The following is a 25770-nucleotide window of genomic DNA, read 5'->3' as shown; positions in this document are numbered from 1 at the left end:
AGCACATTGGTATTTTTATTGATACCAATAAAAATACCAATAGCAATTATGCTATTATGCTAACGAAATGCTTTAGCCTAGATTAAGTTGTGCTCCTGAGTGATGTTTCCAGTAAACAGGATTTGTCCTGAAATGATACCTATTTCTTTTCTTGGAGAAAAGAAATCTCTGCTGCAATAACTGAAATAGATATATATATTTACAAAAATGATTTCTCATTTTTGGTTATAATTTCTCAGAATTCTTTAGTGAGAATAATCTGCTTCACATCTGCTTCACATCTGCTTGACACGTGCCCATTTTTTTCGTGTTTATCAAGTGCTAAAATGTATTCTATGTTTGACATGTTTTGAAGATTTTTGGACAACGGAGTCAGTTCTCCTGTTTTCTGTTCATTTGATTCAGTGAACTGTGGAACTAATTTATGATTTTGTTTTTTTTTTATCTCCTGCCTTTTCTTGGAATAAGCCACTCTCACAATCCTTTAAATTTCTTTGAATCTTTGATCAGGTCATCAGATGTTAGCACAATTAGCACATCTGGAGAGTGCTACATCCAGAACGAACGATGAAGCAACGTTCTCAGCTGGGATGAATTCATGTCCTCTCCTGCTGGGAATACAGAGTAGCATGTTGGTCAAGATGAAACCCACAATGTTGTTGTGGTAAGATGGATTCTTATATCAGTAATGCTGTGTGGTAATGATTAATTTATTTACAAATAAAGCAGCTTATGGGATGGTGAATCATCTGATTTTTAATTTATGATCGCTGGAACAACATGAAGCCCTGGACGCTTCAAATTAAAATTAAACTACAGCTCCTTGAAGAATATCACAGGAATGAATAACATAGTTTCACATGCCTCCATCTGCATCATTTATGAGTATAGATGAGATTGGTTAGACATGTGCTCCGTTGCTTACCAGGTATGTCACACTATACACCGCAGACAAACCACTGACTGTATACAAAGATGGACAAACCCTCCAAGACGTTAGCTACAGGTTTCCTGAAGAGCAATTTTAAAGCTCGGTGTGGGTGGTATTACCCATCGCCATCACTGCAGTGCCTGACTCCACCTAACTCTTGGCTAATTCAAAAATGGGCAAAGAGGTAGCGTGGGTGGAGCTGAGGAGGGTGAAGCCTAGAGAAACACCTAACTACAGCACTCATCTATTGTTCAGAGATTGTTCCTCGGGGAAAACAAATGATCTTAAACCACCGATAGCATGTACATGACTTTGTATGTACTAGATTGTTTTATGCATGTTTCCCTTTCATTGAGGAGGACGTTGGTTTCTATTACGTTCAGTATGAAAATCTATTAGCAGACTCTTGGTTACTTGCTTGTAGCACATAGTCAGTACCTGCACTGCTATATCAACACTGTATATGATAAAATTGTACTTGCAGCAAGAGTCACCTCTCAAGAATGATGTAACTCAGAAAAACAATATAGAATCTAATAATTGATTTTCATGTCAAATGTTCATGTTAAATTATTAAATCGCTGGATGTCTGTAACATGGGACAAGGCATTTTCCAACACAGCAGAGTTTTCTAAATAATAAGGCATGATTTAAAATGTAATGTCCATCCTTAAATAGGTTCAAACATGTGAAGGTGCAGATGTTAAAGATTAAATTATTATTTAAAAAATGTACTTTACACTGTTCTATTCTGCTCTGTCCATTACGTGCTCAAACTGCTATCCTTAAGGTCAAGAACACATTTATTTTCAAGATCAGCTTTGCAAGATTGCTGCACACTGGCAAACTTTGCCTTGTTGGGTAACGGAGCTGAAGCGTGTTGAGTCACACTCTGGTGCTGCCTGAGTGTCTGCCTCACCCCATTCAGGCAGACTCGCGTGCCCTGGCTGCAGACCGTGAGGTTTTCCTTGGCATTCGGCTCGGGGCAGAGCGGGGAGAGGCCTGAACACACGCTCTCTTTCTGACAGTCTGTCTCCTCGTCACACATGCTACCCGCCGGCTTGAACCCGCAGTCCTGACCACAACACAGGCCCTGACTTGGACTGATGGATGGACGAGTGAAAAGACATCGCACACACGCACAGATAAACATAAAAGTAACACATGATCAACACAAGCCCGCATCAAGAAGTCAGGATATAAACAAAATAGTTTAGGGGGTGGATCATAATACTGTGGTGAACCACTTGAATTAAAAATGATGAAAGTGAGTAGCAGCTTCGTGCACGTCGAGCTGGTGTGTCCCTGTTTACTTGTGCTTTACCTGCAGACTTTACCAGGCTTGAGGCGACACTGGACTCCTACGGGCTCTTTAGCGCTGTAGCAGCAGAGGTCTGTGTCATTGTGGCCGACATCACACTCCTCACCTTCCTCCACAATCTGGTTTCCACAGATGGGCTGATCGCTGACTGACGGAAAACAAAAAAAAACATTCACACGAATAAAAACACACAAGTACATACACAAGTACACTGAAAGTCATAGCAAATGACAATTATTTACATGTGACTAACACACAGTGTGAGCCTTGGCCCAGAGGCAGCAGCCGACACGTAGGTGGACACAAATGTTTGTCGCTCACCCACAAAGCAGTCATCCTTCTTCAGCTTCAGCATCTTGCTGATGTGTTCGACGCTGCAGGGTGAGAATTTGTCGTTGTTTTCGCGAACCTCATCTGTGGCATGTGGAAACATCAGGTACCTGCCTTTGCCGCCACTAGAGCCAAGGTTCCCGCAGTTAGAGCCCTCGTCATGCTGAAACACAGACAAGATAACAGACACTTATGCATGATCGCTCAGCTGCAGACGGAAATAGCAGATAACAAGTTATCCTTGTTGTATATATCGAAATAAAAACAACACATCCTCTAAGCAGGCAAAAGACTTCCACAGAATCTGATGTCCCTGAAACAGTACGGGAATGTTGTGGGAACCCAAGGACGCACAGAGAGCTCCCCCTGATGTATTTCTGGAACTCATCTCCTCAGGATGCCGAACTCCCTGGTGAGTTAAGAGACCAAGACTTTAAGCAACCTAGACACTGGGTGAGGGAACAAGACTTGAAGTGGGTATTCTGGCATCTGGTCTTGATTCGTTTGATGGCTACAATGAGTGATAATTTTATAGTGTTCATTAAAATCTGTCAATATTTACAGCTCTGGGGTTGACCCTATAAAACAGCAGATGCTGAAAGTTTTTCGTTAAAATTCATTCTCATTTAGTACACACAATTAATTTTTTTCAGCAACATCTTTTGCAGGGGAGAACTTCTTTTACGTTTCCTTTGAAATATCCTGTTCCCTCAGCTACACCTCAGTTCAAAGGGGACAAAAGACTAAAACTGGGAATCATTTTCTTAATCCTGCCATACAAAGCTGTGTTGGAAACAACAGTTCTCCAGAAATGTATGTGAATGTCAATAATGTGCTCTTGACATTTCCTACACTTCCTGTTTACTTGTTTAGGCCACAGGCATGACCTTGGTGAAGTTTCACAATAAACAACACATAAAATAAAAGTGGAGCTGAACAGCTGGAGCAAAAACTTCAAGCGGCATTTTATTTAGTATTTAAAGTTACCGGGAAGCAGATTCTCCCAAAAGACAGATTAAATGACGCCTGACGTTTGGATGCTTGTGAAGTAGGTTTTCTTTTGTCTTGGTATGATTGCGGGTTAATGATGAAGCACACTACGTACAGCACACTCCTGGCTGTCCAGACCTGTCTCATCCAGTCATTCTTTCCTGCTGGATCCTGCTCACTGTGAAATATGAGATATTTTGAATTGGAGGAAGCCAAAAAAGATGGAAATGTGTCCATAGTAAGACTTATTTGGGAAGCAATTTGTCAATGAAAAAAACGTCCTTAAGAGCTCTTAAGAGTTCCTCAAATATTTCCTGTTGAATCTCTAAGCTGATTATAGACCACAGCCTGTAATGCAACAATGATTGAAGTGCTGTTCTTAACAGCTTGGCAAGGCAGCTGGGTTCCTCTGAAATTCGTGAGAGCGAGCTCAGGCAGCACTCAGCTCATCAGTGGGTCAGTTACAGGCTTGTGGCTGATCCACCCCGACGCAGACAACTTGTCTTGCTGTCCTTTACCTTTATCTGTTGTCCGTCACCTGTGATCTTACTTCATGCGGGGTGATTGTGGACAGCGTCTGCCACAAATGAATTGTCCTCCCTGGGATCAATAAGGTTGTCCTGGATTGACCCTCTAACCCAGTCTGAAACTGAGTCTGTGTTTTAAGTTGGAAGCCCACTGAGAGATAGCCACAGCAGCTGAGTCCAGCTCCAGGTGGTTGTGGCTGACGACGAACCACAGCTGGATCCCCTCTGCACGTGAAAGCTAACTCAGCCTTCGCTGGCCCACGGATGCAGGTGACCCTGAGGTACCTGTTCAGGATGCAGAAGGGGTTCCCATATGCACACTGACTCTTCCAGAGTTCCACCATGGGAGAGATCATCAATTACCACATCCTAAGGCGGTCCTTTAGTCTCTCTCTATGTTTATTTCATCCTGGCCAAGTATTTTTTTTTTTTTTTTTTTTTTTTTTTAGAAAAGTGCTTATCCTATTCCAAACATTTCCCAGTCCTACTTCTGAGATGGATGTCCGTATCAAACCATCTGGTGTAAGCCTTGTTTCAGAAAGAAGACATAATACAGCTAACCTCACGTTTGCAATCAGTGAACTGATCTTTTAACTTTCACCAGATCAGCAAGTGACTCACAGCTCTCATCTTTAAAAGTCGCGCAGATGTCGAGTGTGAAGGGAAGTAGGCCAAAGGCCAAAGCTGCTTTTAACACATAATTCACCCTGCATCACAGCCCACCCCTCACTTTCCCTCCAACATGCATCAAATCTCAGGTGAAGCCTGAAATCAGATCTCTGTTCAGGCTTCTTCCAGCCTGGAAACAATGAGACATGCCTGTCACGGACAGAATTACGGTAGTTTAATTTATAAAAAAAGCTTGCATGGACCGACACAGCAGAACTAATCCACTCAAGAGCACCTCAGAAGACTTTTTGGTCCGAGGCTATGTGAAAGGCAGCAGAGTGAAAAGAGACAGGGGCTGGAATTTCAGGCAGTGGGAGAAAGGTTGAAGGTGTCAGTAGCTGTCACACATAGTGAGAGGTGCAAATCATTTGTGTGTATACATGAGCTGTGTGCTGGTATTGTGGTAGCTGAAGGTTGTCAGAGTATGCAAATAAACAGAATGACTGTAAGAGACAAAGTGAGTGACACCAGAGCTCCTCCTGTTCCCTTATTTGGAATTATCCAGCGAGGCCGAGCCAGGGGGGCCTAAATAGGTATTTGTGCTAATCATGGTATTAAAAAATGAAATTTCAATATTGTGTTAAAAATGTGCACATGATAATACTGTGTGAATGATCCAGTGCCATTTGACCACTGTGTGTGTGTGTGTCTGTTTTCTTCCATTCTGTTGTTATTTTGAGTGTAATTCATCTCCAAGAGAAAAAAACACCATAAATACAGTTAAAGATCCATTCCCTGGTTTTTGACGTTATTATTTACATTTTTGTTGATATCGTGATAACATCATTATCATGAGATTTTTTTGACCACGATAATTGTGAAGTGAAAATCTGATATCATGACAGCCCTGGTCCCAAACCTGTCAATAAAGGCCAAGGTCTCTAAAGCCCACATAAGTGAATCATTGATGCCCAGTTTGTTCCACTGTAGGGCAAACAGTCATGCATGTCTTGTGAGAATATGTGTATGTATTTTGAATCACAGTGTTTCATCGTGTTGAATTACCATTCAGTACACAAACCACATGGCAAACATGGAGGAGGATCCAGGGAGAAAGTTTAACAAACATCCTACATACGAATGAACTTAGGAAAAGTAAACCGCGTGTGAAGAAGACCCTCTCTGTGTTCAGGATGACTAATTTTGTCAGACCTTTTACACAGTGTACATTTTAATATGACGGAAGCAAGACCGCAGGGCTCAACAATGGCTGACCTGAGTTTGCAGAGGGAGCGGAGTTGAGCAGCGGCACATTAGCCACGCATGACTGTGTGAATGCATGTCAGTGCTTTTCTCATGGGGCATTTCTCAATGTTCTTTTCTGTGCTTATGTTCTTGTGGACTTGTGAAACATCTGCACTGGACTGTGTTACTGCCCTGTCCGTTTTATCGAAGACGCATTAAGGGGCAACTTGCGTAGACATGGCTGCAGTTCTAATTTCAGAACGACTGCACCGCTGTACTTCAGAATTTAACTTGTCAGATCTGAAAAATTAACACAGTCTGACGTTTGCTGTCTTCGTATTGAGAAAAGCCCGATGAGCAATCCAACGCGGTTCATCGGTAAAACTCCCAAGAGTCAAACTGTTTTGTTCAGGTGTTTGGAGTCCAGCTGTATAATACTAACTGGCTGCTTGTTAAACCATAATGTCTCATTTTCATGTTGTACTCAAGTAAAAACAGAAGATGTGACGTGTGAATGTGGAGGCTTTGTGTAAGCTGGTCTGAGTAACAAAAAGCAAAGTAAATCAGGTGACTTGTTAGTTTGGCTGTTGGAGGATTAGTAAAAAATGCTGATAAGTGCAAGGGGTTGGTTTTCCTTGTAATTTTCCACAGAATGGCTGTAAACCAACAAGCATGTCAATACCAGCCTTTGTCAGTGTTAGTACTTCCTGGTCTGCAGCAGCAAACAGCGTCCAAAGGACACAGGTTTGACATTTATGTGTGGTTGATAGATAGCATGGGCAAAATCATCCTGTTATTATTTTCATCCTTTTTGCAAGTATTCAAATAACTAGGGAATAGATTAATGAATTTCTGTGTAATAGGGACGTGGTGATGACTGTTCAGGGAGGTGACTGACCGGAGATCCCAGGCTGTGGCCCAACTCATGCGCCAGGGTCAGCTGGATGTGTCGAGAAGGCAAAAACTGTCCATAGTTCTGAATTGTGACCAGACCTGTGTTCAGGGAGGAGCTCTGGCCATTACGGAGGATGGTTTGCTGTGAACATATTCCTCCCCAGTCACCTGAAATACAGAAATTAGAAGATAAATGTGGAGGTTTGAGGATTTGAGTTAAAGCCTCCAATACTACAAATATTGTGTAGTATTAACATGTGTACAGCTTGTGGTTCATGTTGTGCTGAAAGTATCTGGAATATTTGTAACTTTGGTAAAGCTGATGCCTTATCAGTGAGCAATGATGACACATACTGTAACTCCCTGCACTGATAATGCAGCATCGATAGGCCCAACAGAAAAGAGCTGCAGACCTAATGAAAACAGCTACTGTCGATGAAGTGTGGTATGGTTACATAAGTGACCTTGTGTTACTGGAAATACCTTAAGCCAACAATGTTTTGATACAGAAGTGTTATCAACCTCTGAGGCCCCAGATCTGGGAGGTGTGGAAAGAGCAACCAGCAAACCTGCTGAGTTTTCCCATCAAAACCTTCAGAGCCACTAGGCTTCTCATGGTCTCCTTTGCCCTCGTCTTTACGTAATGCTACTTAAAGCCATTCCTATAGCTAAAAACAGCTGGCCACATTCTCATGGACAGATGGCTGGGCTGTGGGACTCTGGGACTTCATCCTATAGGAGCCTTAGAAACAGGCCCTGTCGTCATCTGCTGACCTGTGATGTGTTAGCAGCACTATTCATGGATTAAAGTTACATTTGACTGAATTTAACAAAAATCATATATGATATTGAAATGATGAAGCTCACATTTTACTCAGCAAAACATGGGACCAAATAACACAAAATATAATAAATAATAATATCTTATCGCTCTTTTTAAATCCCAAGAAATTGGTTGGTGAGTTATATATGTTTCCAACCTGTCTCTTAATTAGTTCCTTTCTTTTTGTGCCAGCACATAGAGCATGTCAGTTGTGTGGGCAGTCTCATGAGGATTATATAACACCTCTTACACAATGTGGTCAGCTGCACCATTTTGGGGGGTTAAAACCTGCAAGGCACATGTCTGTTACAGATATTCAGCTCCTGTTTCAGAGAAAATGAGTTCAACAGGTTTCACTGAGGACTGTGGGAACCAGTCATGGGCATCTCCCACCAACATGTTTTTGTTGCACATGCTGGTGGGCGTAGGTGTGACGTCCAGGAACAGTCAAGGGGACATTTAGAGGTTGAAAAACACTATCTCTTGTGTTGCAAGGGTTAGAAGCAAAGGCAGGAATACCCCCATCTCCATGGCTCGTGAAGGAGGTTGGAAAAGTAGTGGTGTAACCTGAGATTATTTTATCTCTTTCTATCTGAGTCAGCAATTGAATGGGAAAGTATGCAGACAGTTTTACAGTTTAGTGGAAATACGATTAAACTGTCCTCCTCACTACTAAAAGCCAATCTTTCGGGCTTGCGGCCACATTGATTCTGGCTGCAGCTGTCCCCGCTTTTGACCTGATGGCCCCCCTGATGGGCTTTTCAAGGAGCTGGATTTCCTAGAAAGAGTGTTACTTTGGAGGCCTGCACTGCATTTTTTGGCAGCGCAAGCAGAGAGGGGCTGCAATTTTGTCCCCTCCTACTTCTCACCATTGAAAGGAGCAGTAGTGAAAGCCTCCTATTATTAGCTCGCTGCATAAACACAGTCCGGAGGAACAAACAATCCTCTGGATCATTTACCCCTTATACACACACACTGATCATCAGGGGGAAACCCACCTCAATATACTTTTTACACAGTCGCTTTTAAAAAGATTTGGCTGCACAGCGTCAATTAACATCACAGACCAACGCTCACATTCACATCATCGGCAAACAATAGCAAAGGGGCTGTCTTTCTTTGGACACATGTGTCTGGGGGGAGTTGCAGTGAAAAATAATACCTTGAAAAACAAAAACAGACACAGCGAGTTCTATGACCGTTTATAACAGAACAGAGTTCTCAGAAAACAACAGCACAGGAAGCAACAACAAACATTACTGTACATCATGTAACTGCATCCGGCAACTCTGGAGGCACGTCACCTTTGCCTCCAGAGTTCAGTGACTCTCGCTGCACAAATGTGAAAGGGATGGATGCAAAAGGTGCATCACATCTGCATTCAATCTTATTTGTCAATAATGTCAGTGTGATAAAATTATTAAAATGAACTTCTTTGATAAGAAAGTCAGACATAAGATGTTATTTAATGAATATGTATGCTACGTTAATTCCATAACAACAGAAATACTCTAAAGCTAAATGTAATTTGATATTTGTAATTTTTTTAGCTTCATTGGACAGATGTGATAGAGACAGAAAACAACTGGGAATAAAAACGATACTCGGTTATTAAATGTGTGAGGCCAAAGCATGTGAATGCTCGCTGCAAATGAACGTGGGCAGGTGGATCCAGATTCGTCATAAAATCACTCATCAAGACCTAAAACCGTAATGGTTATAAGGCTGTTGGTAGCACTGTATCTTGGCCTCTTGCCTTTATACAAAAAACGAATTGTAGAGAAGTTAATAGGAAATGAAAGGAAAGAGAAAACGGTGTTTAATGGTTTGAAGACTGACCTCCTTAACTATTTTGCTACCACAAGGAAAAAGGCTGCCATGTTGAAAAATGTTGAAAATACAATTAAATAAAATAAATAAATAATTTTTAAATATAAATATATATTCTATCTGACGGATATATTTTACATCTAAATAAATGTAGCATTCTAAAGGGCAAATCACCATTGAAAGTTGTTCAAGACACAAAACACAAACAAACAAAGGAAACTTCTTCAGACTTTATGAAAAACATGGCAAAGTGTGAAAACACTTCTGATACACAAATGTTTATGGACATTATTTTGGAGGCAGCTGTTCCTAGGTTAAACTGAAAAGTGTTGAATACGCCCCTGCATGACGGACACACTTGTTTGTCCATAAAGTGTTGAAAGTGGAGCTCATTTTTTATTTTTATTTTTTTTGCACTTGCTTGTTCATATATGCTTCATGTAGATTTGTACATATGTCCTGTTATCACTGCAGAGTTTATGCATTTTATTGTGTTGTCTTTTTAATACACATGATTTATTGGATATTGCGTTGAATTGGTGTTTTTTCTTTTTCTCATGTGTTTTCTTTAATTGCGGTGCGGCACTCAGGGTCATCGTAAAACTTCCCTCAAAAAAAAAAAAAGTAAAACTTCCCTCAGCGCCAAACTTATTGTGTGGAAAATTACTGTCTGTTCTTCAATTAGTCTCAGAAGGAAGAGGAATTTTACTGGTTCAGACGCTTGAGTGGAGAGAGACGTTCGGGCCCCAACCCCCCATCTTCAACCCATGTATGAACACACAACTTGGAGGGGTTAGAGGTGGAGTTTGTCATGGTAGATGGGGGATGATTGTGTCTGCATGTATGTGCATAGTGCAGCCTGCAGCAGCCGCAGGAGGAATCGGGGTCTTTGAGTTTATGGAGCAGTGGTTGAAGACCTTCTATTACCAAAGAGCACCAATAAACTGGAGTCAGGGGGTTATGGAGATACAAAGGTGGAGTGCATCTGTTTGTGGAGGTCAAATTATCCACTCTAATCTCTGTAGGGTGGTCGTATGATACTGAAAAGTTGTAACAATATCACTACGATTCCACAGTGTGTATGTGTGTGTGTGTGTATGTTTGTGTGTGCGTTTCTCACGTGAGGTGTCACCATGGCGATCATGCTGTGGAATGCAGTCACCAAACCTCACTAAGACGTCTGGGAGCAGTGTGTGTGTGTGTGTGTGTGTGTGTGTGTGTGTGTGTGTGTGTGCGTGTGAAAGGTTCATTGCCCTATAATCACATGTCATTGTGGTGGTCTGCTCTCACACCCCTCAGTTTAGCCAATCAAAAGCACCGTGTGAGACAATGACACAGAAACAAGCAAGAAGGACCTCCTACCACAACAATTCCCATATTGCACCGTCCAGCTTCCTCCAGCAGAACAATAGTACTACACACAGCGTCCGTCATGAGAGCTGGCGGATGTTGGGACTGACACTGATCAGTGTGTGAGCTTAGCTCATAGGATTCCATGAACTAATCCAGCTATTTTATCAGAATATGACGCCAGCTTGGGGTTTACAACACACGGAAAAAAAGAAATAGTTTCTTGAAGTTGTTTTTAAAGGCACTAGCGGAGCAGATTTGTATGCAAATCACTCAGGATTGTCAATTGAGGTTCCACTCACGTTTTGTTTTTGCTCTCTCAAACCAAAACACTGCCTTTAAACGGGAGGTGTATAATTCCTGTGGGTCTGTCTGCCACAACATAATTTGATCCAGGAAACTGCAGTTTGAAGACATTGTTGCATCTCCCTGGTAAACACTTTTTTGCTGCACTTGGTTAATTCTTAACGCATGCCTTTGCTCAAAAGTGCTCCTTTTTTACTATAAATTTTTACACAATCCATGACTTCTATCTCAGCCTGGTAATTCACACTGATATATGTATAGGAGTGTTGAGTGCAGCCTCTGGTAAGTGTTTGCTAACTCTCTGGAAGTCAGAGAAGGAGCTGCACAGATCAACAGAAGTTCATGCAGAGATTCCCACAGAGCAGGAAAACAGTTCACTTTCCAACTATCATACCTTTCAACATGGACTAACACGTATCCATTTCATGTTTCTGTTTAGCCTGGAAGATCATGACACGATCTTTTAATTTATTTCTACTGTCAAAACACTGAATTCATAATGCTTCAGGCGTGAAGTAATGCTGTACCATTTATCAGATACACATATTACAAATATTTAATAACCCCTCAAAATAACACCACAGCCAGCGGGCAATAGCCTAAAGACTAGATAACGGGGTAACTACTAACCTTGCTTTGCTTATCAGCATTTATACAGGTCACAAAATCAACACATTTTATTTGGTTTGTTCTGGTGCTTATTAGACATAAGTCAGGACAAAAGCTAAATGTATAAATCGAGATGGAACTGTAAAAATGATGCATGGAAAATGTGTGCATTGACAACGAAAGAAAAGAAACTGTTCCCGTGGCGTGAGATTTTGGTCCTGACGGACCGAAGCCTCCTGCCCGAGGGGAGTGTTTCACAAAGTTTGTGTTCAGTGTGAGAGAGTAGAGACGCCAGGAAGTCTTGCAGGAAAGAATGATAACAGAAACACATGACAGTGGGTTGAATATATTGATGTAACCTTCGGCAAGAAAGAAATAATTATTTTCCACCGTTTTGAACTGTTTGTTTGAGGTTTAGGAGCAACGATTTCAGATCACGGACAGAGGTCAGAGGGCCTTATTAAAATTACTTTTTAAATCTGCATAGTGTCGCACGTACAACAAAACAGGCCGATACTCCTAATTCTTCATGTGTTTAGTCTAGGGCTTATGACCTGAATGGTGACTGTGCAAACCACTCTGCCACCATGGTGCATATCGGTTGCATGTGACTCCAGCGCACATGTATCACAGTGATTCTGACTCACCAGCCTTTCCTTCCCAGGCGAGTCCCAGCACCCCGCTGTAGTCCCGGTTAGTGAGCAGGTAGGACAGGCAGAAGTTGCCCCAGTCGTTCTCAGAGTACAAACTCAGCAGCTTCTCAGGGCCGATGTACAGATGATGCAGAGGATCGTTTTTATCCTCCTCCGTTATCACCTTGAGAGCGACAGACGTACACAATGAGCTCAGCCTCCACACATCTAACACTGTATTTCACTTATTTAAACTAATCTTTTGTCTACTTTGGCTTTCATTAGTGGACGAAGACATGAAAGCACCACCTGATACAACCCACTGATCTCACTCCACTGAGTGTAACAGGAGGAAATGTTTCTGACAGAGGTATCAGTGATCTGCATCTCTCAACGATCAGGGCCCATTCTGGTCCTGTTCGAGCACACAGGGATCTTACTGTAAGGGATTTGACTTTGAAGTTGATCAGCTTGATTCCATCAAAGTCCACCTTGTCGTAGATGTCATTCACAGCCGTAATGTAAACGGCAACCTGTGAAAGAGACAGGTTTATATGAGAAAACAGACAATGCGTCGGCTCTTTTTTTTTTGTTGATTACGAGACATCATTTTACAGTAGATTTGTCATTTTATTTTTTTTTTTAGAGCAAGCGGTTACTATGAAATGGAGCACCCTGGTCATCTATAAGGTGAGGTTAGCAGCAGCACATTTTCCGTGTGGGTGGCAGGTCCCTCACACTGTCAGAGAGCCACGTGCAAACCACTCACATGCAGAGAGACACGACCGTACAGTAGAGTGTACTGGAAAATGTCCATGAATGTAAATGTTGACACCTTGGACACAGAGGACCCTGAAAGCGGGTCAGCGGTGACACTTACAGTGTACAACAAAGGTCTGGCACTGAACCAGGTGCAACAACAAATGTGCGTGTTTGAGGTGGAAAGAATCTGAGGAGGAGGAACAGCAGAAAGAAGGTCAGAGAGTATCACAGTGTGGCCACGAAAAAAACAGAACTACTCATTAACTGTCCTTGTATTTAACACTGGGAGCTAGAAATGCACAAGTGTGACTCACGTTTGACCAAAAGAAACACAGAAATGGGAAACTGCCCTGAGAACCTGACCTGAAAATACTTTGGTTCATTAAGACATCTGGAGATAACGCTGCGTATTAGTTTTAATTTAGAAGAATCAGAAAGGTATTTATGTTGAAGTTATGTCTCTGCTTTCAACTCCTCTCATGTGACCTCTGACCCCAGCTGCAAAATCTTTGTTCAGTCATGTCACTTGAGGCTGCACAGGCCCACCTGCAGACAGACAGCTTTTGATGACAGCCTTCACTAAAGCCAAGATAAGTTCCAACAAGAAACTTGTGCACACAATGTGCACCTACATTAATAAGTTCCAAAGACATGAATACATGAGTGCTTCAGATTTAGCATATAGCTAATTTCCACAAGGTCCATGTTTCACCAAAAGAAACAGAACCCGACCTGAAAATAATTCGGTTAGTTACAACAGCTGTGTTCTTATCATTTTGGATCAAATGTGGAACGCAGGAGATAACACTGTGTATTAGTTTTAATTTAGAAGAATCAAAAAGGTAATTATGTCTTGAACTAAAGAACTAGTAATTTTCTACCCATCAGCTTCCTCAATGAGCCATTTTGTATTTCTAATAAGGTCAAACACTGAGGACACAAGACACAGGGTTAAAAATGTATGACATATTAAAAGCCCCTCAGAGTTCACTAAGTCCCTCAGTCAGGTTGCCTTTGTGTGGTTTTGTATGCAACTTCTGTCATATAACGATTCACTTAACATCTAAGCTCCAGCTTGTCCTTGTCATGGCATGGATGTTACCTCACGCTGAAAGTACAGAGCAAAGCTGCTGGATGCGTTTGAGGGGAAGAACAAGCACTGGTCCTTCTTGTTCTGCCATGTGGCCTGGCAGCTCTGTGCCCAGACTTAACACCTGGCACAGAGCCTTATGTGGCCAGATGTCGTCCATGTATTTGACACTGTGTTCCTCCACCTGCCGTGTGTGGTGCCATGACAACTGCTTGAGTCTGTGCAGGATCTGGCATTTGGCCTTTTATTGAGCCCCCATAACAGCAGCAGATTGGTATTTTATTAGTATTGTCGAATATCTCAGTGGTATATCAAGGTCAACTATAGGAAAGTCAGTTGTCAGGTAACCTCAGGAAAACCAGACAGACCAGAGATTTAAATTACAAATTGTGTGATTGAGACTGAGGTTTATGTGATTGACATAAACTGAGATCACAAACTGAACTCCACCACCAGATCAGTTAAATACAGGAACAATCAATATTAATTCGAATGACGCTTTCTGTTCCATTTTGTGTAATCAAATGAAATAGTTTAACGTCAGTGGCAAACATATTGACCTGTTTTATCAGGATTAGATTTTAGTATCTAGAAATGAACTTTGATTGCTGTACAGTGCACCCAAAATCCAGGCCACGGAATTCAGGTTAGTAAACAAAGCAGAGCTCAGCCAACAGGTGAGAAAATCTGGTTGTGATTTGATGTTCCCGATGGATCTTCCATTAGATGACACATGCTCTGGTAAAGAGCGTGTTCTCTGAAACACGTACTGTACGTTACCCTGAATGCGGTGAGTCTTTGACGGAAAGGACATACAGTCTGAACATGCAGTACTTTTTATGATCTCTGCTTTTATCTAAATATCTGATGTCACATGTGGGTTTTTGTGTAACATTTCTGATGTACAATCAATACTTAATATCTAAATAAATAATGACAATCCCTTGTAAATCACACATAAAGTATCCTACAAAGTGGCATTAGTTTTAATCACCTGAGCTACAACAGCTTCAACAGACTTAAACCTCTTGTAGTAGAAGTGGTCAGCATGGAGGTGCAGCAGGCAGCTGGTCTTTGTCTCGTCAACTGTTCTCCTTGACCGGCTCACCGGTGCTTCCTGTGTATTAAAATTCAAGGACATGAAGTTGACGGGAAGACAGACTACTTGGAGGCAGATCAGAACCATGATATGGCCGACGTCAGTCACATCAAAGTACTGAGATGTGACTTGGGAAATAACTTGCCCTTAAACGATAAAAACCATGACGCCTACCACATGAGAACACACAACACATGAAGCTAAGGTCCGTCTGAAGGCAAATGTTATACAATACTAGTGTCCCAGGGGGAGTGGGGACATGTCACAGCAGGAACACAACTTGGACGCCCCATTGGGAAAAACATCTGTTCAGGCTATTTCATGACAGAAGAGTGGAAGTGATTTCTATCTGCAGATAAAAATGGATTCATACCAAGGTCTCCAACAATAGATATCAGGTTCGCCACCCAGTTGACCAAAGGTCAACAATTATCATGGTACCCAAGGGGGATTTTAGCTTAATATATGTGCCAGATGTTTGGAAGAGCTGTTTTTGTTATTGTCCAGTAGTGACTAGGGTCATCTGTAGAGAAGCAGCTCGGCTCTAAACATGTCCAAACATTCTTCTGGAGCTACAACCTGTAATTTGTTCTCAGTGTCTCATGTCAATAAAAGTGACCAAACGAATGAATGGGATCATAAATTAAGGCTGGTGTGACCGATGAATCAGACACATCTGTTAATTTCCTCAAAGAAGCATTTACGAGTTTGGAGTTATTTGTTTATTAATTCTATGACCGAAGAGGAAATTATGATGCCAATGAAGGAAAGAGAAAGTAAAGAGAAGTGAGTATGATGAGTTATGTCTGGACTGTCCTACCTGATTGAGTTTGAGGCTCTGGGTGAGGACGTTCAGATGTTCTGCGCCACAGAACCCATCAGGGCCTGATGTCATGTATGGCAGGACTACACAAAAAATACAAACATTTAGGTTCACAGGTACATGTCAAATATTTAATCTACTTTTTTTTTCTTGCTCCACTTTATTAAGCACATACCGAGATGCAGATGGCCAAGCAAACACTGTTATCCAAAGTTCATTCATCCAATGTCAATAAATAGCAGAGAAGTCATCAGACACGAGGTTGGCTGGCGTAACTGCTATTTATTGGACCAAACAAGACATTGTGAAAGATAGGATACGGCCACAGTCTGATCTCAGTGCTGAAATAATAATAATAATAAACATGCTACTTTGTTTCTGTGCTTAACCACAGGCAATGATTGAAAAAGAAAGAAGTACTGAATGATTATAAGGCATGGCATGAAAGGTCTCCAGCTGAACAGTGGCATCTCCTGAGCTAGTGAATTTCAGGGGTGAGCCCTGTGCTCCAGAAAAATGGAGCAAACTGAGTTCTCATCACCAACTCTTGAGACCACATCAAAGAATCAATAAAGACATTTGAATTATGAGTGTAATGTGCAACATTTGATGTTCCCTGATATCACTTTTCACTGTGCAAGGAACAGAGCAGGGTGTTCACACAACTGGGGAAAAAGCAGCAGGCTCCAAGTCATTTCCAGTGGAAGTCACGATGAATGATGCTAGAGTCTCACCCAAAAATGCTGCAAGATGTGATGTGCTACAAATCAAAAACTAGCTGGCTTCAACTTTTTTAAAGCGCTCTCATGACTCATGTGAAGCATCAACAAATCATATGTCTTTGTATCGGGACTCAACTTCCCGCTAGTTTCTGAGATCTAATCCGCCAGGTGCCTCAGGAAAGCGACAAGCATCTTATTCTTATTCCAATGGCGACCCAGCGACAATTTAGCATATAATGTGAATGAGTGATGCATGGGGTTTACTTATCTGCTGTATGAGTTTGCAATTTTTTTCTTTACACCCTAATAGAAAATAAAAGAATAGGCGAGCTTTTTAGTCATTTCTTTTACAGTCAATTTACACCAGTCTGTCTTAGTGTCAAATGTCCCATAAACTTTCATAGAACACGTGTACACATGATGTATCCTGCAGCATGGCAGGTTGTGAAACTGAGGATGTGAAACAGAGAACTGTACAGCATTTGTGTTTTATGTGGAAGTTTTCTGTACACCTTTAACTTTTTTTTCCCCTGAGGAAGCGTTTAATACAATAAGTGCAGCAGTCAAAGTTTGGCAGCACATTACATATCTGAAATGAACTGAAGCACAGCCACATTCTCCAACACTTTATAAATAGGGGACCTGTATTTGGAAATCAGAGCAGTGGTCTGCAGCATGAGGCTTGGGCAAGCCCATGGAAACGCTGTGATAGCTGTTGATTCTATTTCATTACAAAAAACACTGTCTGCGATTTGCAACACCTTTGGGGCGCCTGTCTCATTCAAAGTGATGCAACAATGATGGGATTGCAGCTGTGGGAGATATTACTTTTGCATGAGTTGGCCCGTCACATTGTTCTAAAAAACCACAGAATTTCACAAAAATGCAAGGGCCTCACATTGCAACAGAGACTATTAGGTTCATGGTCAGGGACTGTGGGGAATCTGCTCTTAAATATAGAAGAAACAATGTAAATGTATTGTAAAGGATTGCAAACTGCTGCAAGATGTCTCAAGACTACCACACAGCTCCACAGTAATAGTCGAATGACTCGGCTGGTCATACTCAGCAGATCAGGCGTGGACTTACAGTGAGAGAGAGCAACACATGATTGGATCACACCACCTTACCAAAATTCCTTCAACCAATCACCAACCTGTTTGCTATTCTACACATGGCATGGCTGTGGGTGGGGGATGGATTGGATATGGAGATCTAAATGCTGGGGGTCGACTCACTGACTGAATTATTTCCAGACATTTCTTTTTGCCGATGCCCCTCATCCTCTTCTTCTCTCTCTCACAACGCATCACCATCACTCTTCTTGGTCATACTATACAAGATAAATCTTTCCAACTTCATTATTGTATCTTTTGTCAGTTGAAAATGTCACAACCTTGCACAGACAAACATTTCTTCATCAGCTACAAAGAAAGCTTAACAAAAAGGACTTTCCCAGATAGAAAATCTGGCTCACATTTGTGTCCAGACTAACATTTCCAGCAGCTGTTGGAAACCTCTTTTACTATGAAATACAATGTAGAAAATGTAGGCCAGAGCCTGAAGTCTCATTCCAGCTGTGAGTATAACACATACAATACACGAGAGCAACACAGATACTGTCATACAGTTCTAGTACATTCGTAATATACTGTATGTCTTAGATCCATGCTCTTGAGAATAAATTCCTCTTCATCTCACTAGTCAAAAAGAGAAATAATTTAAACCAGGATATGTCTGTGGACACTGAGGTCAATGCTTACTGTATGTGTCTGATGAATGACCATTTGGACATCTAAAGTGTCCTCCTAAAAAAAAAAAAAATAAAATAATCACTATGACAAACTGATAATAATCACAATGACAAACTGATGGAAGATTGTTCATGTCTATAAGAGTCTGTGCATAACATTACTCATGAGCACATGTTCTAGAGCGAACCTTTGATCTACTAGTTCTTCAGTGGCCTTTTTACACACAAGAGCCCACAGTTCTGCCAAATAATGTCATGTGCATGCTTGGTGGGAGGTTGTCTGCCTCAGATATCCCCCATCATCCCACACCTTCCCCATTTATGCAGCTTCCATTGATCTCAAGCTGTTTCTCACTTTGTGTGTTGGAAAAGCCTGGAATGACACATCAAAATGATCAAAATAGCTGTACTGCAGCTATATATATTCTTGCCTCTATCAGAGTGCAACAAAGAGCAGTACATGCAGCAACTGTACAACAACTGTGTTCTGTTGCATGAACACAAAGACTGTTAACTCTTCTTGTATTGCTGAAACAACGAGGGTTCAGACAGTAACAGGCATATTTGTGAAATCTCCCAAGCTAAAAAAAAGGTAGCTCCTGACTGTAAAACCACTTTTCAGTTTTAGATGGGAATCTATCAGTTAATCATTAAGAGACTGATTATTCTTCATTTATCTCGTGGAATTGTAAAGTTAATCATTACCCACCGTAACGTGAAACTTCGGGAGGGGGGGCTAATAGCTACACTACACACACAAGGGTAATGACTATTCATTCATTGAGCCAGCTTAGTAAATACAGATAAGAAACACTTCAGATTGAGTAAAAATGAGTAAAGGTGGGTTGAGTAAAACCAAGAGAAACATTCATGACTGAATGTCAGTGAGGTTCTGTAACAAGGAACACAAATTACACAACACAGTCTGTTTTGGCAGTCCTCAGAGGAAACAAACAAGCAGAGATTACTGGGATAAACACGTCAAAGGTTATGGAACACTAAACAAACATAATACTGTTAAATATGGGGAATTGTGTGAAATTATGATGACAGCTAAGGGTTGAGAGATATAATCCCTCCATCATGTCCTGGGTCAGCCTGAGGCCTCCTTCCAGAGGGACATGTCTGAAATACCTCTAATGGGAGGCGTCTGGGATCCCTACCAGATGCCCAAGCCACCTCAACTGGCTCTTCTCGACACCGGTTCTACTCTGAGCTCCTCCTTTGTGTCCAAGCTCCTTACCCTATTGCTAAGGCTGGGCCCCATTTTGGCCACTTGTATTCACAATCTATCTGCTATTTCAGTCATTGCCCAAAATTCATGGCCATAGGTGAGGGTTGAAACGTAGATCGACCAATAAATTGGGAGTTTCACATTTCAACTTGGCTCTCTCTTCACTAGAGATGGGTACCAATACTCAGTACCATAATGACACCAGTGCTGCCGCAAACAGTTGTAACCAGACGAAAAAGCAACGCAGATTTCGGTCCTTCTTTTTGGATGGAAGTGAACATTCAAAATGCCTAATGCCAAATAGTCAAAAGTTTAGCTGTACTTCACCTCAACAGATGCAGACCCAGCAACCTGAAATAAGTGCGATATTGTGCAAGGGAGGTAACATCTGGAACATCTAGCAATGGACAGCATTTTTTTAAAAAGGCGAGAAATGTCTTTGCCATTGTTTTGATTATGATAATTATGACAGTTTGTTGTGAATTTTATTTTATGTTGGCAAATTTATTTCTTGGTCTTAGTTGTATTAATATCATTTAAATGAATAAAAAGACACAGACAGTTTGTATGTTTTCCATTCTTTTAACCACTAGCATCAGTTCAAAACAACCGGTTTGGCACCAGTATCAGATAAAACCTTAACCCATAACCATACCCATCCCTACTCTTCACCACAACAAACTAGTTAAGCACCTTCAATGGGAACAGGTTCAACCTGCTGCCTGGTGCACGGACCAAACTCACGCACTATTGCCTCTGGGGACACGGTCGTAGGCCTTCTCCAAATCCACAAAACACATGTGAACCAGTTGGGCAAACTCCCATTCCCCCTCCAGCACCCTAGCAGGGGTAAAAAGCTGGCCCATGGTTCCATGTCCAGGACAAAAAACATATTGTTCCTCCTCAATGTGTAGTTCAACTATCAACCAGACCCTCTTTTCCGGCACCCTGGTATAGACTTGGAGCTGAGGAGTGTGATCCCCTTACAGCTGGAACAAACCCTCTGGGGAGATGGGGACCACCTCCCCAGTCTGCCACTTGATATCCACGCAATGCTGCAGAGCATTACAACATCCAGAGCCTTAAGATACCCAGGGCGGATCTCCGTCACTGCGGAGTTGTTTCACTTCCTCTGTGACTTCTGACCCAGAGATTGACCGGTTCAATCCCAGGCCCTTCAGCTCTCTTTCCTCTATGGAATATGTGTTGGTGGGATTGAGGAGTTCCACAAAGTATTCCTTCCCAACAATAGCCCCTGTTGACATCAACAGCTCCCCGTCCCCGCCAAACATGGGGTGAGCAATTATTCCCTACCGCCCCTAAGGCACCAGACCGATTGCCAGAACCTTTTTAAAGCCGACTGGAAGTCTTCCCACAGTGAGGTGGTGGACCAACAGGGAATCTCACAGCTACATAGCACTAAATCCTACATTGAAGGATTAATTCTCATGTCCAACATGCATAAGATCTGCTCTGATGTCATATGTTAATGATTGCATAATGGCCACCCTAGTCGTGCCCTGTGCCCCAGATCTGATAGACCTCATGAGGTCCAACATCCCCAGAGACAAAAATGTTTCCTCCAGGCGATAACCAAAGGAAGTGGAAATAAACACAGCGGTAGACACATTATATCACCCCTTTATGTCTTAATTTCCACTTTGTATGGAAGCATTGATTGTTTTGTGAAAGATCACGAGCCAAATTGTTCACAGTTTCCTGTAGATATGCTGGCTTGTGAATGACAATACAAGATGCTATCAGCCGCAACGCTATCTAATGTGAAATATAGCTAAACCTTTGAATGGGGTTCAAGAAATGGCGGGAGGAGTAGAGAGGAAGGCATCTGTGGAGCCTGTGCAGACTTAAGGACACAGAGGGGGGTTCTGGCACAATCTGCACTGTGTTTCCAGAAAAATGCTTTCTTAGAAATATTGTAATACTACTGCAATACTGCACGCAGATCTAGCAGATTACATGGATACTGACAGGCCATCTGGTCAAGTCATGATCATAATCATAAGCCAGATATGAGTTCATTCAAATCTGTTGTTACTGAAAATGATCTCTAAGACCAACCAAATCCATCCTGCTCCTTTTACTAAATCCTTTTCTCCACAGCTTTTTCTCTGCTGTCGTATATTTTTATCCTCGTACCCTTCTTCCACCACATTCATACTTTCCTCCTTACTTGAACTCCCATCTCATCTACTCCTCCCAATACAAAAATCATACCATCTTATGTTTATCTTTTTTTTGGCCGGTGACCAAGCTGGGAGGCCCAAAATGCCCTGAATAGGCTCATCCATTACATTATAACTCTGGTAACTACAAGGTTCACTGAACCTGAGAAACATTAGGGTGAACCAGGCTTCAGATACTGTATAGATACCGTATAGGACAATAGCAATGGGGATTAATAACAGTGGATGATGTGTGTTATTCTGTTACTCTTTCTGTAAGACTGCCAGAAGAAATTTTGGCAGAATTTATTTTGTTCTTGGTCATGCCATTTGCAAAACTCCAAGAGAAGGCCCTTCTTGGGTTATGCGGTGTCACTTCAATATTTCCAAGTACATACACTAAAAGCGTAAGTGCATTTTCAGTTAAGTCAGAAAAGGAAAGCAGTCTTACCCATATCATCCTCATGGTAGATTATCGAGTGATAATCTGTTGTGTTGCTCATGTATCTATGGACCGGCTCTATGTGATAAGTCCCATTGTCTGTATGGATGGTTCCCTCAAACAGACCCTGTAACAGAGAGCCATGGCAGGCTGAACTCGGTTCACCTGCAAGGTTACATCAAGAGACACAACATGTCAGGGTCAGAGAATGAAAAGGAGCACAAATAAAAAATTAAAAAAAATAAATTAAACTGACATAGACACAAACTGTTAATAAATAGATACCTCTTAGTGAGATATACAATACACATTAACATACAAGTGGCCAAAGGCTCTTTTAAGGAAACTTTTAAACTTTTAAGGACCCCATATCTGGAGTACTTCAAGAGCTTACAAGGTCCATTAAATGAAGACTAGGAAACCAGTGTTACAGCGAGACGAAACTGTTGAAAGTAAAATACAAGTGACCAGTGTTAGCCACCTCCTACAGTAGACTTTATAAGGCAGTCAGTGTTGTTCATATCTCACTCTGATCATGTGATGGTGATAAGAAAACTGTATTGTAAAATTCTTCCATGTGTCTCTCATCCATCATTTTGACCTTACAGCTGTGGAGCATTTACTGACTTATTTTGGGGATATTTCTTCAGGCCTTAGTTGCGATACCAATGAAATCATTTAAATACAGCTTTTACTTGATATAAATGAAGGTTAACTGTTTTGAGCCACAAAGGAGGCCAGACGTTGCCATCATACACACCCTCCAGAGTTCCTGTGTATATGTGGGAGAGGTCAGGTGACATGGAACCGTTTTCACTGATCACCTTGAATTTTTCCGAAAACACCGCTGCATCTTGTCTTAAGAGAAGACGGAAAGTTCTGAAGGAGACAAAAACACAAACAACTTACATGTGCCAAAGTCCTTTGCTGTCGTGGGGAGTATGCAGATCGGTCTGCGGGGCGTATATATGGAGTAATAACTAATGGTTGGTATGTGCTATTTGTTTAGGAACAGATACAAAGAGTTTCACGTTGCTTTTGAAGTAGAGGCCAAGTTATAGGAATGGGTTGATACCTGTGAAAAGCAGTAAAATCCAAATGCAGTGAATATTCATGGGGTTGAATGGCTCTCCTGGCTCTCATGTGCTTCCTGTGAAGGTCCTCTGTGTCGTATGACAAGCCTTCATAATGTTTTATATAGGGACTGATGCTACTCACAACACCTGGTGGAAATGAGAGTTATTGAAGTTAGAAGACTAAGGCAAAATTTCAAAGTTATTGTTTTACAATAAATGATTTATTATAATAAATATTAAAGTATACCACTAACTATGCATTATAATAATTAACACTATAGTATATATATATATTGACACAGCAACTGAAATGGCAAAATCAGCTTCTATGCAGATAATGTATGACTTTACACACAAGATACTAAAATGTCTTGTTTAAACGTTAATTTACATTGTTGTTTCCATGGTGACTCATTCTAACACTTATGCTGCAGGTTGAAGGGCAATACCTAATTTAACTCTTAGTATGATACAGATAATCTTTAACTGCGCCACTCGGTGTTAAACCATTTGATTATTTCATGTTCTGCCATGTAACTCCCCAATTTTCCCCCATTTATTCAGTTCTTCTTGCTGCATATTTAAAGTAACACAGCACAAACAAAACAAAAACACTAGACTAGACAACACCAATCTCTGTAAATTTCAGGTTAAGAGGTTTCTGCTTTGCAGTATGTCATGTTACTAAGTATCATTGTCCTTTCTATGTGAATCCACCTCAACCAATCCCCTACCCCACTCAGCTAAGTGACCACAAAGAAACTAAGTAAACCAAACAACATTAGTGTTGTTTTTTTGTTTTGTTTTGTTTTGTTTTTTTTTTGTATGTTTTACATAAGAACTTCTTTATGCAGCATTCCTGGGAGGACAGGTTGAGACGTATCAGTCAGAGCCCAAGGGAGACTAGTCCTCTGGACACACACACACACACACACACACAAACACACACCACTTATAAAAGGCGGAGTGTAAGGGGAAACCTCTTGCATATACAACACACCCAAACACACCACCATTCTACTCTACCTGTAATCCATTCGACCAAAAGCAGCAGCAACCAGTAGTGTTGAACCGCCATGGTCGCCTTATTGTCGTGATTATGTTTTCCTTCCCAGTTTTTTCTTCCTCCTCCTGAGCTCACGCCTTTCTCCCTTTCTCATTCCATGTCTCTTTGTTTCTCTCTTCACCTGTCTCTTTCCTGTGGTCTTCCCACACTGGAATGTGACTAGTTAGAAAGTTGATGCCAGAACTCAGCTTGAAAATATGAAGACTGACACAGGGGCGTATTCAGACTTGTTTGACAGCTTGTTTGGAGTTAGCAGTGTTGTTACAGGAAATCATTTGGATACAGTTGGAGAAAGCTTAATTCCTGAAGTAATAAGAGTGGAAATTTAAGGATTAAAAGTGATAGGAGCATGAGTTATGGCTTAAGTTCATCCTGGAGTGTAAAACCTCTGTATGTAGGAATCAAATTCAGATTACTGTTTTCCTTTTCTCAAAATCAGTTGCTAATTCACAACAGTACAGTGACACAGTTGTGATTTGGCACAAAAAAGCAAGAAAGGTGTTTATAAATAGGTTATTTATTATATTGTAATAAAGGCTGTTTAAACAGGGTTCTGTAGTCTTATGTGCTTAAAGATAGGTAACATAACAGATAAATGTTAATGCTTTTATACTAGCAGATACTATTTGGTATAATTATGTGTGTTGGCATTTTAACACATTTTATGCTAGTGTATGGAATTGTTTTTATTATCATCATTATTGTTATTGCCAAGACATTTCATCCAAAGTAATAAATGATTCCCCAGCTGTGATGATTAAAAATCTAAAGGCCACTCAAGCCAGAGGAATTTCTCCTTTGGCGATCATGTATAAAAAGAAAGAAAGAAAAAAAAAAGAACCAATTCGTCAACAGTTCTCAAGACACATGACAGCAGTTACATTCTGGAGAGTAATTAATTTTCTCTATATCCTGACAAATGGGTGCTCACAGGTCTGATTCTGTGTCTGAAATTATTTCACTTATGACAAGGAAGCAGTAGTTTGCATGACTCATTCTGTGTGAAAGGGATTTTGTGGCTTAATTTTAAACCCAGTGTGACAATTTTAGAAAATGGAGGAACATTAACTTATGAAGAGGAAATGTGATCATCATCAGTCAACCCATAAATGAGGCAATTGAA

General features: G+C 41.2%; 1 protein-coding gene across 1 annotated transcript in view; it reads right to left on the bottom strand.

Annotated features, from left to right (window-relative positions):
- Positions 1-24816, bottom strand: part of si:ch1073-396h14.1 (disintegrin and metalloproteinase domain-containing protein 10) — a 28652-nt gene extending 3836 nt beyond the window's left edge. Inside the window, exons 1-12 of the mRNA XM_047586263.1 lie at positions 24608-24816; positions 23581-23728; positions 23266-23384; positions 22515-22670; positions 16169-16254; positions 15244-15366; positions 12838-12930; positions 12413-12581; positions 6852-7015; positions 2574-2745; positions 2256-2400; positions 1851-2034 (exon numbers count right to left, since the gene is read on the bottom strand). Coding sequence (XP_047442219.1) covers positions 1851-2034; positions 2256-2400; positions 2574-2745; positions 6852-7015; positions 12413-12581; positions 12838-12930; positions 15244-15366; positions 16169-16254; positions 22515-22670; positions 23266-23384; positions 23581-23728; positions 24608-24659 — 1611 coding nt within the window. The 5' untranslated portion in view covers positions 24660-24816. The remainder of the gene's footprint in view (positions 1-1850; positions 2035-2255; positions 2401-2573; positions 2746-6851; positions 7016-12412; positions 12582-12837; positions 12931-15243; positions 15367-16168; positions 16255-22514; positions 22671-23265; positions 23385-23580; positions 23729-24607) is intronic.
- Positions 24817-25770: the final 954 nt, after the last annotated feature.

The sequence above is a fragment of the Mugil cephalus genome, chromosome 6 (assembly GCF_022458985.1).
Source record: "Mugil cephalus isolate CIBA_MC_2020 chromosome 6, CIBA_Mcephalus_1.1, whole genome shotgun sequence".
Lineage (NCBI taxonomy): Eukaryota > Metazoa > Chordata > Actinopteri > Mugiliformes > Mugilidae > Mugil > Mugil cephalus.
This window is presented reverse-complemented; position numbering and strand designations above follow the sequence as displayed.